This window comes from Trichoplusia ni, chromosome 11 (genome assembly GCF_003590095.1).
Source record: "Trichoplusia ni isolate ovarian cell line Hi5 chromosome 11, tn1, whole genome shotgun sequence".
Taxonomy (NCBI): Eukaryota; Metazoa; Arthropoda; class Insecta; order Lepidoptera; family Noctuidae; genus Trichoplusia; species Trichoplusia ni.
This window is the reverse complement of record NC_039488.1, coordinates 5,468,253-5,486,500: the sequence shown is the minus strand read 5'-3', so window position 1 is coordinate 5,486,500 and position 18,248 is coordinate 5,468,253. Positions and strand designations below refer to the sequence as shown.

General features: G+C 35.0%; 2 protein-coding genes across 3 annotated transcripts; both read left to right on the top strand.

Moving 5' to 3' along the window:
- Nucleotides 1-484: 484 nt before the first annotated feature.
- Nucleotides 485-1,933, top strand: LOC113498764. Of its 2 annotated transcripts, none has more exons than XM_026878907.1 (3): nt 485-778; nt 1,139-1,208; nt 1,496-1,933. In XM_026878907.1, exons 1-3 carry the CDS (start codon nt 530-532, stop codon nt 1,804-1,806), a joined length of 630 nt encoding a protein of 209 aa, XP_026734708.1. In that variant the 5' UTR covers nt 485-529; the 3' UTR covers nt 1,807-1,933. The 2 variants fall into 2 exon arrangements, with proteins under 2 accessions (XP_026734708.1, XP_026734709.1); XM_026878908.1 differs by having other exon boundaries at nt 490-778; nt 1,505-1,933.
- A 145-nt stretch (nt 1,934-2,078) lies between these two features.
- On the top strand, nt 2,079-7,366 carry LOC113498977. Its single transcript, XM_026879258.1, has 2 exons — nt 2,079-3,115; nt 3,462-7,366. The coding sequence occupies exons 1-2, from the start codon at nt 3,035-3,037 to the stop codon at nt 4,731-4,733; spliced, it is 1,353 nt and encodes a 450-aa protein (XP_026735059.1). The 5' UTR covers nt 2,079-3,034; the 3' UTR covers nt 4,734-7,366.
- The last annotated feature ends 10,882 nt before the right edge of the window (nt 7,367-18,248 follow it).

Sequence of the window (18,248 nt, the reverse complement as noted above, 5' to 3'; positions counted from 1 at the left end):
TATTTTCGTGTCACTGCATCCCTGCGTTGGGTATGATGTATTAATATTTGTAAGTAAATGGCACCATTTCATTGAGCAATACGGACAGGCCATTTTTCATTTTACTTGTTTTTTTTTTCTGATATTCGTTCTGCATCTTTTAGCAGTGCAGTTGCTGTTTTTCATTTGTCGTGTTTTTATTGTAATGTATGTATTTTATACACATGATATATTTCTGTCTACTAAGCTAAAAACTATTTTTTAGTTCTAATTTATGTTTAATAAATATCAATAGGCTGGGCTTTGTTTTAGAAAGGGGTTTAATAAATGTACGAATAGACAAAAAAGTAGTAAATATTGAAAGAAAAAACGAACATAACGACACAATTATTTCCTTAACTACAACCGTCTCGTCAAAGCAAAAAAATCATCTCAAGTGGTCCGATAAAGACATAATCTCACATGACTCCCATATCTTATCTATACTTCTAGTATAAAATGTCTTGCTAACTGTCCGAAAGCATCACAGTACTCGGAAAACGGTACCAAGATGATGAAGGCAATCCTTGTTCTCGCCCTTGTGGCATCAGCTTTCTCCGCTCCGCAGCCAAGGAAGGACTTCCATGAACATGTCCAGGAGTTCATTGACATCATCATGGAGGATGCTGGCCATGACCTGGAGCACCTTCTTGAGCACTACGAGGAGTTCGATGAGTTCTGGGTTGCCGTCAACTACATGAGGACCAACAACTTCAAGGACATCGTTTATGAGATGGAATCGTTGCCCGAATTTGTTGCTGTAAGTTGTTCTCTGATTCTTTTCGTTTGTTTGTAGAATAGATTTTAAAACACTTATTGAATTGCTGGAGGATAGCGTTTAATAAAGAGAGAACGATATGTGATCTCAAAAAAATGATTTAATGTTAAGATCGGCTACATCTAGGTAGGAATTTGTTCATGCTTAATTATTTAATTAGTCTAATAATTTCTTTTTTGATTATGTGATGAACTTTGATGATACGCGTGAGTAAACCGTAGTTACTATAAAAACGGAATTGGCCTTAAAATATTTGGGACTTGGAAACTCTTTTCCAAAAAAAAAGTTATTTTCGTATTTTGTTTTTTTTTTGTCATCTTATTAATCTATTTTTTTTTCCAGGTGATCGACTTCTTAGAAAACGACAACATTGATGTCCACTACTTCCTGGACCTATTCAACGACCTTCTTGGTGAGTGATAATCCTTTAGTTTTTAACTACAACTTATATTTGGATAGAGCAAGGTTTTAATAACACTGTATTTTTCCTCAACTATCTAAAGTTATTTGCTGAACTTGTACTATCTACTTGAGTAAAAATAGCTGTAGATAAAGTAAAGCATAATTTTTAAGAAGTTGTGGGGGAATTACTACCCCCTAATTGAGGTCTTTCTGAGGTGAAATTCGAAATAATCTGAAAAAGAAAGCTAGCGACTGCTAGCCTATTTTTCAAAAACAATTACAGTAAATACTTTTTATTCATCACAGAGTCCTCCAAGAAATCGAAGCAAACCCGCCACACCCTCAGCGGCCGCGACTTCACTTCCTTCGTCAAGGACTCCATCAGCGAGTTCCCCAAGGCCAAGCTCGCAGCGCTCTTCGACCAGAAGATGAACGAGGACGAGGCTTTCAGGGTTGCCATCGAGAACCTCCAGTCCGACGAGTGGGACCAGGTCTTCGGAGCCCTTTGGGACAGCCCTGTCTTCCAAGCTGAGGTCAAAACCCTCTCTGAGAACGGCATCGAGATCTCAGTTCTGCTGGATGAACTCAAAGCCATTTTTGGACAGTAAACAAAGCCCTGTTTGAACTGGGTAAAAATAAAATAGAATCTTTTTTCTATTGGGTGTCGTAAGATCTATAATGAAGACACAATGTTGTATATATGTGGGTAATAAAATAATATATGTCACAAACAAATTTGTTTAATTTAAATAGAAACTTATCGAAAATATCATATGTTTTTAAACAATGATTACCTTTTGTATTATAATTCAATTTCATTCACATTACTATAGAACGACGTCTCGCTTCCACAATGGTAACAGTTTTACTTTCAGAGGCATTGATATATTAAAAAAACCGGGTTTTTAGTATATCAATGTTCAGAGATTTTAAGCTTAATCTAGAAAATACTCGAAGAAACATTTGAGAAAGTTATGCATTTAGTTGCACTAATCACGAGTTGTTATTGTTCTATATGACTTCAATTTTCATCTCAATGTGAGGTAATGCTAAGAAAGCAATAGGTTTCTAATATTTATTTATTCAACGGTGCTTCAAGGACTTACTCACTAAACATACCTACATAAAATTAAAAACAAAAAGTTTCAGGTATAGTGAGGTTTTCAGTAACACCCAGCAGTTTCAAAATAATAAAATGACAATTAAGAGTGCATTCCAGGATTAAGTCTAATTAACTAAATTAACATTATAAAGTAAACTAATCAAACAAGAATTATTGTGTTGAAATATTTTTTTCTTGTGTCTTCGTTTTGTTGTCATCGGTATTAAGTATTGTAGAAGTATTATTATTAAAATGAGTGTCTAAATTGTTTTATAGCTTAAATATAGACATTAAATAGTGCTCAGATAGTGCTTGCATACTAGTACCATTTTTCTATATAGAACTAGAACATAACAGTGAGTAAAATCAGAACAAATTATTAGACGGACGGCCTAGTTTTCAATACAATTAGAATAAATATTCTTCAACACCAGCAATACATGCTCATCAATAACATACAAGTCATTTACCACTCGTTATAAATAGTTAATGCTACAAGAATAGCTCCAAACAATATAAAATACGTTGTTTTATTCTTGATAGACAATCCTTGTTTTGACTACTATTCTTCATTGATTCCTTCACTTGTTTATGTTGATACATCGGTCTTGTCAACAACAATTTATCAATCGGACATGGTTAGCGGTACCAAACGGTCGTCACTCAGCTAATTTTTATTAATAGTCTTCAAGACTATTTTTATTAATTTGTACATTATTTCTCTAGCGTAGAAAATGAGAAATGCATTTGCTGTTTTAGTTTCCTTATATATTTACCTTGTTTCCGGATTTATTGTGCCCTCGAGTAAGCCAGAGGTGAGTAATAAACGAACGTTCTTGTGTTATGAAATAATAAGACGGAATTACGTAATTTTAGTGTTTAAAATTAATTTCATCCAGCTCTGCTGACTGGTAAGGTTTCATTTTAAAGATTTATTACGTACCTAAGGTGTGCTTCAAATACAGGAATTAGTAGTTCTAAAATACTATTATAGACTTAATAGAAGAATAAAATATGCATAGAAAATAAAGGCATTATATAAGATAGAAAAATTTAAGGGTGGAAACGTAACTCTTCCACAAATTCTAGACACACCATGACAAAAAATATGGAGTAATGCGTTTTCAGTGTGTTGTTACCGGATCTTGTTATTTTTTACAGACAACACTTCCTACCACTTCAAACACAGAGGAAACCACCGAGTTCGATATAAAATCAACGACTTTCGCAGCTAAATTCGCAGTGCTACCAAAGAGTAGAACTAACATCGATGAAAAAGACTTATACGAACACGCCACTGAGAAACAAAACAACCAGAGTGCACGAGCATTCGTCTACATTAACCAAAGGTATAAGAAGCCAGTACGGAACAATATATTTCGGTTAGCAGCCCCGCTAAAGGCAGAATTAGTACCACCACGGCGACCCACTCCAGCCCCTTTCGCAGTAACTCATGCACCACAAGTTCCCTGCAAACCTTCCACTCAAGACTCAAGACCCATGGCTTCGGCGGCAGTTAACCCTTTCTTTCAAGGATACGACCAGATACCAGACAAACAAGTTCCAGAAATCGCATCATATTTCGTACCGCCAAGCATATTCAGATGCAATTTTAACGAAGAGTCAAAGAAGAAACAAGAGGAAAAAACAAAACCGCTCACTGCACATAGAGATGATGAACGAAGAGAATATTTTGAACTCTTGAAACCGCCTATACTAAGACCTGTGCACAGAGGAGGTAATAGCGTTTTGTCTCGTAACGAATTTTCTTCGCTCACGGCCTCTAACGTTCCTTACAAGGAGTTTTACCATAAGAAGTATAACGTCAAAAATCAATACGTACCAAAAACAAAGCTGAAAGTAATTGATGATCGACCAATACAGATGCGGAAAAATATTGGCTTCAGTCGTCCATACACACACCATCCCATTTTCCAGAACAAAGAACTGCTTCACAGAGCTGAGGACATAAACTTCGAAGGTGACTTCGTAAACGAGGATGACCCTCATAGAATAATGGCATATGAAAGTAACCAAGAGGAAGACAAATTGTTAGACAAGTACTTAAAGGATACGTTAGAAGATCAAATAATCAATCATGATACTGTAAATCGAGCTGACTGCAGCTATCGTGAATGTGTTTTAAAATCTTCTAAACAATATACAAACAACGGTTTACTCATTAAGCCGGAATGTAAATGTGGTCGACGAGTAAACATGAAACAACTTGATCAATTCCTAGCGAAAGACAGATCACTAAGAGAGGACGGGAAATACAACGACACGTTACTCCAATCTGCTGAACTAAGTTACTACGAAGACTTGTTAGCTGATGAACCAAACCGCAATAAATTGGAGAATGAAATGAACAAACCGCCTAACATACTAAACGAAACTTCTTTGACTATTACTTTAGAGCAATTTCCCAAATAAATAAATCGCAATTAACAAAGTTTTAAATAAATTATGCAATGATGATCGAGCGGTCGACCGGCTCGCAGTGTTTTTAATAAAAAATTCTAAAAGTACAGTCGACGAATACGCAACTCTTGAAGCAACTATTCCACAGGAAAGTGCTCGCAGTCCAGATCACGATAGCGACTGCTCAAAGCTATCGCGATTGAGATCGCTGCGCGCGCATCCCCCTTACCAGCGTTTGTTGCTCCGAGAAATGAAAAGTAAACACTGTAGAACGCCAACAGATGTCCAGATAGCCAATAGAGTCTTTAGAGAAATACAGAGTCGCCAGAAGGGACGGCGGTCTGGGACTATTTGTGAAAGTTTTACGCTTTCATGTTAGATTTAAAAATAGTGAATTTATCAAACGTATTTTTCAGAAATATGAGATTAACAGTAGCGAAGGTAAAGATTAACAGTTATGTTTTAAATTGTAAACAAATTCCTATTAGAGATTTTTCCTGTTCATTAATCAAAAGTAAATTGTGTAAAACGAATAATGTGTTTGTAAATTCTTCGCATTTTGTTGATATAAGTTGTTTTATAAGCAAACTGTTTTTTTTTATTTGCCCCTTCTTTGAGTTTGATGGTTCTATCTAGTTTCTTTAATTCCGTCTTTTACTTTTCACTATTTGTCCAGGGAGATGACTTCGCTCGGACCGTACATTGTTCGAAAATATTTGTGTCTTCGAGTGAGCGATTTGTCATAGGAGGTACAGTTACGTAATGTTTGTTCACAAGTATGGATGTTTACGAAACAAAATCGATTTACTATTTAGAATTATGTCATCAAGAAATGTTCTAAACAAAATAAATACTTTCACTCTTTGTTTTAGCATGATGATTCATATATTTATTAGTTTTCAGTACAAACTACAATTTCTTTCCTTTAGTAGTGAATAAAAAATACAATTTAACTGAAAATTCCTGTGAATTTCTTGAAACCTATTTTGAATCACATGCCGAATTCCCAAGCATAGACAGATGAGTCTATATTCAAACTAGAACAAAAGTTTCGCGAGAGTTTCGCTATGTGGTGACGCGAAACCTTCACGAAACTCTCAACTCACTGCTTTTCGACACGAATTCTTCAAGAATAAAATATAATGATACAAACAACTTCATTTAAAATGTCGAAAGTTCCAAAAATCAAGTTTGTTGACATTCTGCGTCGATAATCCAAAAAAATATGTCGTCTTTCTCTTAAGTCCGTAAAAAATACTCATGTATTCAAATTCACAATTATTCCGTCTTTTGATTGGTTGTAAATAAATCGAAAATTAAATTTCATACAGTCCCTCCATCAGCCATGCGGAATCGATAAGAAAAAAAAGTCTATTTACCACAATCTAATTCTAAAACACACAATTCTCAAACAACACGTTACCAAACGCTAAATTTTTAAATCTGAATTCACTAGTTACCAAGTCTTCAACAGGTTCATCTTTAATTTTAAAAAGTTTCGAGTATCGCGCAGTTTTGTCGGTTCTCGCGTGCATAATTTATATCTTCGCTTCGCCTCGCAGTGGGGCCGTCAAATTTCCTTCTTACGCCTTAAATACTATTTAATTATGCAGATGTGGATCATCGTCGCTATTTTCTTGTTTTATGACGGTTGAAATGACCCTCCTGAGCCCAACAGCGTTATTAGATGCTTGTTTATTTATTATTTGTTTTATTTCTTTAGTGGTTTTGTCGAGAAGAAAGATGTTTTTGAAAGGCTGAAGATTTTATGGTCACTTAACACGCCTGTCTCACGTCAAATGTGTATTGGAACAATTTGAAGCCTGTATAAATGAATCAATGCAACGAAAAATCCTACGTATGTATGTATTAATGTTTGTTCCTCTTTCACGCTTCACGCTTCACGCTTTCATTTCTAAAACCAATAAACGGATATATACATACGCATATATATCTTTATATACAGATGGTTTGAAACCAAAATTAACACAAAGGATAGTTTTTAACCCTATTTTATGTTTCCATAGGATCATTTTTTATTTAAAGCGGGCGGGCACGAGGGCAAGGGCAGGTGCACCCTATAACTAACAAAAATTTAAAATTATTAAATCTCATTTGACACCCGTTTATCAAAGCTTTTACGCAGCCACGTAATCGATGTTTGAGTCAAACCAAACTAAAAACTAAATGAAATTGAACAAAAACCAAAAGTAACAGTGACGTGAACTAGCGAAATTCATATAAAAGATATTCTTGATCCCTTTAAATTCTTATAAATCCATATTCTCCCACATTAGTTTTCAATACGATTTGTGAGTTCCGGAGTAATTAAGCCACTGGAAGTTATAGAGGCTTTTATATTTCCGATCTACAGCCTTATTATAATGGGATCCTTCACAGTATTATTCTTATTAAGTCGATCGACTAATGGCAGGAAGGGGTTAATATCATTTGAAGAAGTTCTCGATTCAATTATATTGGAATGAACGAGTGAGTGAGTTTAATTAGTTTAAAATGATGAAGAGTCAATTTTAAGGAGCCTTCAAGGTTAAATATTGAAGTACGCAAGGTACGCCTCGCATTATGATGTTGTTTGATCATGTATATGCCTAAAATATGGTAAATTACATTGTTTAGCCAATGTAGTTTACATGCAAATAATAAATCATAATAGCTAAAGTGACATAAAAAAACACAAAATAAATACCTATTAATAATCGTGAATAATTTAGGTACCAGAGCAAATTATCATTCCTCATTTCAAATCTTATTTTTCTTAAGAGTGGTGTGAAAAGTTGTTGCAGTTGTCAAAGTGAGATGGCGCACTATTCAGCGTAAACACTAGAAACACACTTATTGTTTCAGACTCGTAATTGCGTTGTATTTCGGCATACAGTAGGCGTAGGTACGTGGGTATTGTGGGTAATTATGTATAGTGTACTATACTAATATTATGTTACTCCTTTTCTACATATGGAGTGCAATAAAAATATTGAGTATTGAGTCTTTGCATTTAGTGTCATACTGTATCTGTCATGATACGGTATAAACCAGTGACCGATAACCATTAAGAACGTCTTAAAATATTGTTGATTTTCCTACTTCTTACAAATTCTGTAGCCCAGATTTTTATAATAACTATCGTGAGACTGATTCATTATTCAATGATGTAACGGTTTACTCACGCGTATTTATCGGGGTAGCCCGACTAGTTTCGGACCCAACCGGAGTCCTTAATCATGAACTGACGCGGCGGGATCGCGAGATTAGAGAAACCTGAATTCTTGATAGAATATCAAGAGTTTAGGTCTCAATTATTATAACATTTATATTAAAATGTATTTCTTAATGGAATCATAACATTCCAATAATAACTTAAAATAATTGTAAGCGACTGATATTTTAATAAACATTGCTAAATATAATTATTATTTTACAGAAAATGTTTTACGAACTAACAATTTCTATTTGGCGTTTCAAAATAAATTGATTTTACAAACAATAACGAAATAATTACTTTAGTCTGGCCCGTAATTAATCATCGGAGCGTAGTGACAAGTTCAAGACATAATATTAGATTTATTTAAGATTATCGTAAAAAATATTTTTATATTTATAAAATAAGAAATTAAGATAAGAATAAGATTTCCATACTTTTAAATTATAAAATAAATTTAAAGCTATAAAATTATTGAACATAACTTATAATAAAATGATGTTCGAAGTTTATTTTTAGGGACGTAGCCCTTGATTATTCAGTTTGTCTTCTAAATATCAATACTTAAGACAGCTGTTACATAAAAGAGTTATTAACAATCGTAATTAAGATTTTGCATAACCCTACTCAAACATCGAAGTGTAGAAAATTTTCTTTTTGTCGATTTTCCTACATATACTTAATGTGCTGTAAAATATAAAGATTATTTTCGCGATAGAATAAACATATTTTCAGAAAAGCGAGAAATCATTAAATTGTCTCGGGCCTCATAATGAAGGCGACACCAATATTGCTGACAAAAATTACCAATTTTCTTTTCTCTCCTTGACAATAAGAATGATGACAACTATTTATTTTTTGATGTCCATCTTGTAGTTTAATGCATAATAATGAATACGTATTCTTTATTTTGTCCCACAAACATAAATTGATGAAGTTTCAGGGAATGGAACTTGCGTGTGACGTCACTATTGTGTATAAATTTTACGAAATCGTTACTGAAGCTTTAAAGTCTGCTAAAACTTTAAAGCAGTTTATCATAGTTAATTTTTATCGTTCAAAAAATCCAAAAATATATGTTAAGTATTTTGTTATTATCTAGCTGAGGCCTAAATAGTTTTTTTGGCTGCCGTCATCCCTATTGCGCTTACATCACTATTGAGCTCCATAAGAAACCTAAATAATATACTTATATTAGTCAACACATCGGAAAACAAAACACGAAATTCACAGCAAAAAAAAAAACAATTCCTTTCGTTCCACAAATTTACAAAAGAGGTTTTTAACTAAACGAAGCAAGCACACCAAAGTGCATTCTATAAAATTATAAGTAAATAACATGCAAGACTGGTCGTAGGGTCGTGACCTATCTCCGTCACATCGGCTGTCATCTCCTCAGCTCCCTCATTCACGAGAGGAGCCGCGCGGCACAATTAGCTGTGTAGTATGTACCCACTTAAGTTCCGGAATGGTCTGTCTTTGGGTCTAGGATAATGATAACCGTTTAGGTTTGTTTTTTGTCGGTTTGAAAGGTGCCTGTAGTGTAAAAGTTAGCAATAGTTTTGGGATTTGATTTAGTTTAGACTTTTACCAAATATGTTTGAGTCGGCTTTCAGTCTTACCGGATGCAGCTAAGTACCAGTGTTTTACAAGGCGCGACTGCCTATCTGATCTCCTGAACCCAATTAAACACTTCTTAGTAAGATTTGTTGTCAGATTTTGTGGCTTCTTATTATCTGTTACGACTGTCAAAAATGTCGTAATAACAGCTAGACACACAATTTAACGTGCCTTCCGAAACAGGGATGAATTCGTTATGACATAGATTGTTACCCATCTATGGACTGACCGTATCAAATGTAACGTAACCTGTGATCGATCCACTTGTGTAGTCGTAGCCACGAGTTCCTTTTGCGCTTTTTTTACACCATTATCATTTATTAAACATTTATCAACCTATTTATCGTCCATCTTATCTTACCTCGTATTTTCTGAACAAAACTGTACTCGTATTACAAAGTTCCTTCACTCCATTATTAAGTCAAGCTAAAAAGTCTAGAATATTCTTTTATCTATATTGTTTTTCACATGGGCAAGCATAGTATAAACAGTCGACAGATTCGTGATCCGCGGGGAAATCAACGAGCTGCTAGCATCAAGGCGAGTGCTTAGTTCATGTGCCAATCGTATCGTGAACCCAATTTCAATTATTATAATTGACTAGCTATTGCATGCGCTCCTAAAACCGAATTTACACTTACTCTGGACTACTCTGGAGTAATGATCCATCATCATAATAATATAATTGCAAAAGTGTCTCTGTCCGTTAGTCTACTGAAAACTACTGAACCGATTGTAATGAAAAATATAGTTAATTTAAAACCATAAAATATGAACACCGCGGAAGTAACTCTGTTCACCCGTCTGTCTCTCTGTAAACTGGAGTTCACGCGGACGGAGACGCGGGCAAGAGCTAGTGTTTTATAACCATGAAAGCTAAATTGACGTAATCAAGTTGTCAATAGCAAGAAGGAAAAGAGAATTAAAAAAAAGAAATTTTCCCTCCCACGCAGTATTATCATCTACGATCAAAATTTGAATTGACGAGACCAATACTTTTTTTCTAAAATAATGTTCCTTTTACATTTTTTTTCAATATCAGTGTTTTTTTTTAAGAGTTTTATACAACTTATAGAACTTGATCTGTTATTTTCGCATTCTGCCTTTTTAAATCAAAATATTTCTTAAAAATCATTGGCCTGTATATTGGCACATACGTTTGATTGATGCGCGCATTTTGCCGAACTGATAAGATATTCGACTTAAAGTAATTTACTACCCTCAAATTTGCTTATAAATAAGATATTTTGGGTAAGCCGGTCTTTCAGTGTGATTGATTTTGTTGTTTATTGTGCAAAAAGATTGCGTAATAAATATGTGGTTTATTTTGAAGCCGATCGAGGAAGTAGCTTTTACGCTATAAGTGAAATTTTTGCTGTTTGACATTACTTCACGTCGCAATAATTGGACCAAAAGTGATAAATGAGATATAGGAAGGATCAAATACAAAAATAAGTGAAAATCGACGAAAAACCGTATTATACCAAAAAATAATGATTATAATAGTAATGTAAGTATCTTCTTCAATCTTTTTTCATATGCTCCACGGTCGAGCAAACTTAACTATTCAAATTCATGAGATCAGGGATCCATGCTAACATACTGCCACAACCAAACATTGTTATTATAGTTACATTTAAGCATTAAAGGCAAAAACCCATGTCAAGTCAGACGTTTGTTGACGAGCCAAGACAGGGTTTTCTAAATCAAACATTTCAAGTAAATGCTAATATTAATTCATAAATTTTCGATCTCCATGCAAGAATGTTATGAAAAATATAGAGCAAATCAGCTATTTGCAATTCCGCGCTTGCTGCAGAACTAAGGGAGGAGGTACTGTCGTGAACGAAACTCTTATTTTCATACATTTTTTATATAATTTAAGTGTTCGTGTTTAAGAAAGAAGAGATTGAATTTGGTTAGTTTTGTTTTAGAAGAAGAAAAAATAATGATTGCGGTTATTAAAATAGACGTAAACTACCTACTTTTTACAGTAAGTGATGTGCAAATACCATATCAAATTTTGAACATTTCTAAGTATTTTACTAATAATAACAACGAGAAGATGTTTACAAAATGCAACAACATTTAAAAGATTTGATTACAATGTTATTCAATTTAAGAAACACACACCCGTTTACCAAATACTTAAGAAAGTTAACATAAAACGAGAGAACAAATAAAACCCGCGCTATCTCGGCGTTTACAACAGCTTGAGAAGCTCTCATAACCCAAAAACACGTTACATGCTAAAAGCATTTTATTTCAACACTACACATGTTTGCCGAGCGTTAAAGTTTCCTAGACGCGGGCGAAGACCGCTATAATGATTTGAAGAAGGTGGCTGGCAGCGGATGGATGCGGGCTGCCCAGGACCGGGATGGTTGGCGCTCTTTGGGGGAGGCCTACGTTCAGCAGTGGACGGCGATAGGCTGAGATGATGATGATGATGGGCGAAGACGGCGAACTCACAATTAAGCACTTGTGAACTCGCAAGTACACTTCTAAGACAACCAGCATTGTATAGCGATCGTACAATCGCACACAGCTGTCAGAATGTCTGACAAGTACACACATCTGAAGGTACACTTGTATAGAAATTCCCTTTGTGCTGTAGGTAAGCGTTTTAGTGGCAAAGTATGAATAGGGTCTGACAGGGTGTTTAGTGTGCACTCCTGTAATTTAGGGCTTTTACGTGCTTAGTGACGGTCAGATTAAGTTTAACTTTGTTTTACGTATTCTCAGTAAGGTTTCGTGTGGTATTCGCTTTATCAAGTTTGCTTTTGACCGCTTACTAGCTTGATGAATTTTAACTGTTACGTTTTAGTTCTATTGCTTTCCTTAAAAAGTTTTTATAATTTCTGAATTTGAAGCTGGTTTAAATTTAAAAACCATTCGTTTTTAATCTGTGGTACGCAGTACGTAATCTCAATATAACTCCGTGTGGTTTAAATAATAAATTAGATTTCGGTTCAAAGTAAAGCGTACACAAAATAAAATCCAAAAAGAACTATTCGGAACTTTAAAATTAGGTTTCGTGAACTCTGAAAATAAAATAACTGCGTCGTATCTATTTAACTTAAAACAAAACCCTGCGGTTGTACACCACAAAAAACTACATTTAACAGTGGACCGTGCTCCAGTGTTGAACTAGTGAACTTTTTATATTAATATCCTGCTCACATCGGAATGCAAGCGCGACACTTAAAAAAGGAATTCCAGAGTCGCCGCTAGGAGGGAAGGAGTCGAGCGGAGTTGCGAGGAGTTGGGAGGAGTTTTGAGGAGTCGAGCGGAAATGTGCGGAGTTGCATGTTTCACACAGTAATGAAATATTTTATTGCACGTAACAAAGGCTTCACGGAATTCCGACTGAGACCTTACACAACAATGTACTCAGATTTTTAGTAATACGCGAGTGCAAACGGGCTTCATGTGTTTCTGTTTTAGTGACTCGTATGTATGGCATTTGTAACTGCGGATAATTTTGTGTGTTACAAAGTATCCTTTACACTGCTTTGTAACGATATCGCTTCAATTTATATTTTGATTGCTACAGTTGATAAAGTTTTATCGTTTAATTTTGTGACTAGTAGTAATCAATCTTATTTAATATTTATTTTAGGTTGATGAGTTTGAACCTGTAGTAGTATAAGAACACACGAGTTTATAAAGTTATGTACCTATGCATCATTAGTAATTATTTAAAAAACTGCTCCAGTAGTGTGGGGAACTTCACTACCCTACAAATCAGATGCAACGAAACTCAAAATGAAAATAAAATGAATAAATATACAACGATGCAATCTCATTCAGTAATTTATAAAGCAAAAAACTCCTAAAAATACTTTCTTAATTATTTTTAGTACGACCCCCTCACCAATGTATTTAATTTTTGGGTCGCGGGGGTTTTTAAAAACATTCAAGCCACGTGCACACAGACACCCAGACTCAGGGCAAGCTTTAATGGATCAAACTAACGTTTGTCCTCGATCGGGATCGAACTAGTACTCATATTACAATAACTGGTCAATTCTGATCACTAAAAGTTGTTTTTTTACTAGTAACCCATTGTTTTATAGCAATACATCACATAACACCTAATCGATGATTGCCAAGCTCTCAATGATTTAATTCAAGTGTTTGGTACGATCCGAGAGCTATTTGCAAATGGGCTGCGGTCTGCGGTTGGGCGCGCGCACGCATGCGGGCTCTCCTAAATCGAAATAATCTAATTTGAATTGATTATTTATGCTATATCATCGCTTGTGACGGACGATTAAAATGAGATTTATTATGCGGTTTACGATGCACCGGTGATTTTGATTTAGATAGTACTTATAAACTTAGTAGTCTGCTTGATAAGTTATAAAAATATCAGCGTTTTTATCCAACTGCCCTACTATTGGTCAAGGCCTCTTCTTGTGTATCCAATTTTCATTACTAACCTGTAATGTGTAATTGTTTTTCACTGAGTATGCACACTATGCACATTAAATCGAATAAATGGTCAAATTTTATTTTATTTTCGGAATGGTATTAAAGCGAAAAGCCTTCGAAATGCGATACAGTCTGTTTGACACTGAGATTAGTCTAAAATCGTTATAAATTATATAAACTTACATAACCACTTACGTATTAGGAACTATTCCAATTTATCTCGTACATATATTATAATACATACTATGTAAGTCGAAATAAATTAACTTTTCATATTCTGTTTACGAAAGTAAACAAGTGCAACAAAGGGCCACTCAAATGTCTGTCCATACAATCATTTAGTTTTTTACTACGCTGTATAATGAAAGTTTTTCTTTGTATAATATTATAACAAGAACACACCAGCTTAGATGACAGCAGACGACAGCTCACTGTTGACGCCACGTTATGAACTGAACCTAGCTCAGCACCTCTCCTCCGAACTCTTAAAGCAAGACCCTCGATCTTGCAGAAGCAAGACAAAAATACTCGTAATGTAGAGCACCGTCTCGCTTCCACAAGAGCAACAGTCTTATTTAAAGATCTCGCAGTAGAAACCATGATGTGCTTTGCATTAAACAGTAGTTTAATAAAATGTAAAAAGCATCGTCGCTCGGGACGCGAAATTGAATATTTCGTTAGGTTCGTTTACTTCAGTCCAGCAAACCAGATGAGCTCGCCTCATTGACTCCGAACTCAATAACCAGCTACGATTGTGGACACTCGGGACTTTGCCATGTTTCCGAAGCCGAATTCCGACCAAATTTTATATAGTTAGCTTCGTAATAACCTGTATTAATACTTGGAGTCAGCTCCTTGGGGATGAAGTGATCACAATCGGTGTTTGCCAAGTGTTTATTAGAAAAAAGATAATTGGAATGCTTGTTAAGTAAAAGATTTTCATACCTACGCAGCAGTTGAAACAAAAGTAATATAGATATTATCAGCTGATCCATCCAAGTGACATTGCGATGGTTGTTAGCGCTGATACTTGAATGTATCAGATGACAGGTCAAAGTCAGGTGACTAATCGAATCTAAATGCGATTTCCATACATTTGACTCTAGAAGGCTCACTTGGCTAGAGGGGCACTTAGTAACGTAATATAATACCTTGCATTGTTATCTGCGCTTCGTGTTTCTAAGTACATAGAACATTGAGTAGTTTGCTTCTTAACCTCGTACCCAAATGAGTTAGTTTCACTTTATAGAAAAGCCTGGATAACCGCAGTTAGTTACACCGTCCTACGATGCATTTTATTTGTGCACAAGTATTTTCTGGCCACTCGGTCGGCTTGCGAAACTCAAAGCGGGCTGAAATTGAGCACTGTTTGATTTCGGCACGTTCAATTCAAAATCTATTTTCATTTCCTGGCCTGAATCCATTTCCATTTTCATTTGGCTTCTGTCGCTCTTGATGTATTGATTACTCACTTAACATTTAGAAAGTACCTTGGCCGTCTCGTCAGTTTTGTTTGCAAATTGTATGAAAGATGCCAGACCTCTATACGTTTTATAAATTAATTATTTCTACACAAGTGGAGGAACGTTAGAGACGGCATCACATAACAAGCTCGTTATGATACTCACGTGTTCGCGTATAAAGAAGTGTTTTTAAGGCCGCAGATGTTTGAATAGGCTTGATCGTATTCACCATTCATACGGGAGTCGTATCTTAGCAACGGATACGAAAGACTTTATTAAATACTCGTGTTCAACGTAGGGAATTAAACTTAAAAGTGTTGCAAGTTGCAACCGACTAAGAGATCTGTAAGAAAATAGAGGCGCAATGAATCACGGTAACCGTTTTCCGATAAGGAGTGGGCTCTCTCGCCGGCCCGATAGTTGGCGAGCCCTGTTTTATTGTGCCACTATTTTCACTCTATCGCCAGTGAACGCAGCTCGGGCGGAAACTGAGATAAAGTCGCGACCTCCCTGTAATATACAACCCCCTGTGTGTACGAGCCGTGTGCCCGTGTTATACTACACAAGTCCGCTCCTCCGGCCAGTTTCGCTTTGAATCGCTGCTCGTCCGACTTGATATTTTCTTAAGAATTTACGTGAAGATTGTGTCGTGAATAGTCGATCGGACCTGCGGTCTGGGGATTTAAATTTATGTTACAAACGTATGACTGTACTGCGAATACTTGTGAATACTTTTCTTTTGAGCGGTTAACTTTATGACTGAAGAGAAATTGTAGCTTGAATTTCTTGTAAAGACGAAATTTTCATTACAAGAAACCGAGTTTTCTTTCTACATACTGCACGTTAGTTCTATCTTTGATGAATAAAGTACAATTAAAATAAGATTTGGTCATAATTATTTTAAATTTGAGCAATAAATATCTACGTGTTATTTTTGTAACAATTCCACGGTTAACAACATTCGGTAAAATAACACTCAGTGTAAATTTCTGTTTTAACATAAACAAGCATTGCAAACAACAGTATTTAATGATTGATTTGCATCAGTAATTGCAAAAGTGTAATGTCAAATGCGTACTGTGCGCCATGGAATACCCGAAATGAGGGTGAAATTATCAATCATTTTCACATAAACATGGTCCAGTGTTGTAGTGAGAATTGTGTGATGCTGTAGGCTTCTGCTCCAATTGACTGGCAGTTTTGCTGTTCGAAATTGGTCGAAACAACAATTTTTTTGTTCAAAATCACAAAAAATTGGACTATATTCTAATATATCTAACTAATAATATAATAATGTTATGAAAACAAAATTAAGTATACATCGACTGCAAATAAAAAGTGTTTAAACACTATATTATTTTTATAGGACCAAATAATACGTATTTTACGTCAAATTAAGAAAGATTAAGCAAAATAATTTGTTCAGCAAGTTCGGTCTTTTGAGTCACCAAAAATAATGCACATGAATTGGGAACCTCATCCTTTTTTGTTAATGGGTTGAAAATGGAGCATTAATGCTCATAGTTTTGAATATATTCCAAAGAGTTTTAATAAGTAACGAGAGCTCGTAAGTCATTGTTAATTTATAGTCGGAGCTGAATCGAACGCTGCGCGGTGAATGTAGAGGTTTAGTACAATGGCAGGACTAAGCGTACAGATTTACATCAACTTTAGATTTCTGATATTCGAATATATAATACATAAACATTGCCCAGTAGTATTGGCCATAATGCCAAATCGAAGGCGGGGAACAAAGTGTTTCAATTCAACAGTTCGATTCCCGCGTAGGTCAAGCATATGCGTGATCTATGAAAGTTTGTTCCGAGTCGAATTGTCTACATGCATGTTATTTGAATGTTCAAGAAAACCCCCGCGGGATTTGTTAAAACGAAACATTTTACAGTCTTAAAGAAGAAACATTCCCACTACAATAAACACCTTCATAAAGATATCACTGAATATTAAAGCATTATCTCTCACAGATTGAATACCGATACAATAGTACTTGAGATCTATTCAAATAAAACGATATAAAAAAGCGGGAAAACTCACAATATCCAAAGATTTCGTAAGCTTATCTATAGGCACATAAGACCTCGATGCTACCTATATTTGCATGACTCTTTGTAAGATCACGTCATTCGGAAACTGAAAAGGGTAAATGTAACACGGGTTAAAGAACGTAAGATATCACATATTTCCAATACACTGGATTACTATAAAACTCAGTTCAAAAGATGTTTGCGATGCTCTCCGGCCGATATTACTCAGACATAAGACAGTTTAACAAGTCCGAGACTCGGACGTCGCTGGACTTGGAAATAATGTTGTAAAGTATACACATAGTCTTAGATAAAAGTTACAATACGGGTGTTTGATAAAAATAAATGTGATTAGTCCATCACACAGATTTACAAAAAATATTGGTTATGTATTTTTTCTTTTATCTCGTAAACACATAATGAAGTGGATACAGTAAAATAAAATCTCGTGTGACGTCACTTACCAGTATGATTTTTACTAGTAAGTGACGTAATTTATTTAATATTGTGGGAAACCTGTCTCTCGTACTACAGGATTTTTTTGTTGAATACCTTATTGAGGGATATCTCAAAGAAATTTCAAGTAGTAAGGATAATTAGAATAAGCAAGCAGTAGGTACTTGAATATATATTTCAGTTAATTTACTTACTTAAAATGTATATCTATTCTGACAATATAGTATTAACTCGGTTCCTGTAGTCTATAATAGCGACTCTTTGGATTCTTGACTAGGTTCCCGGCAAAAAG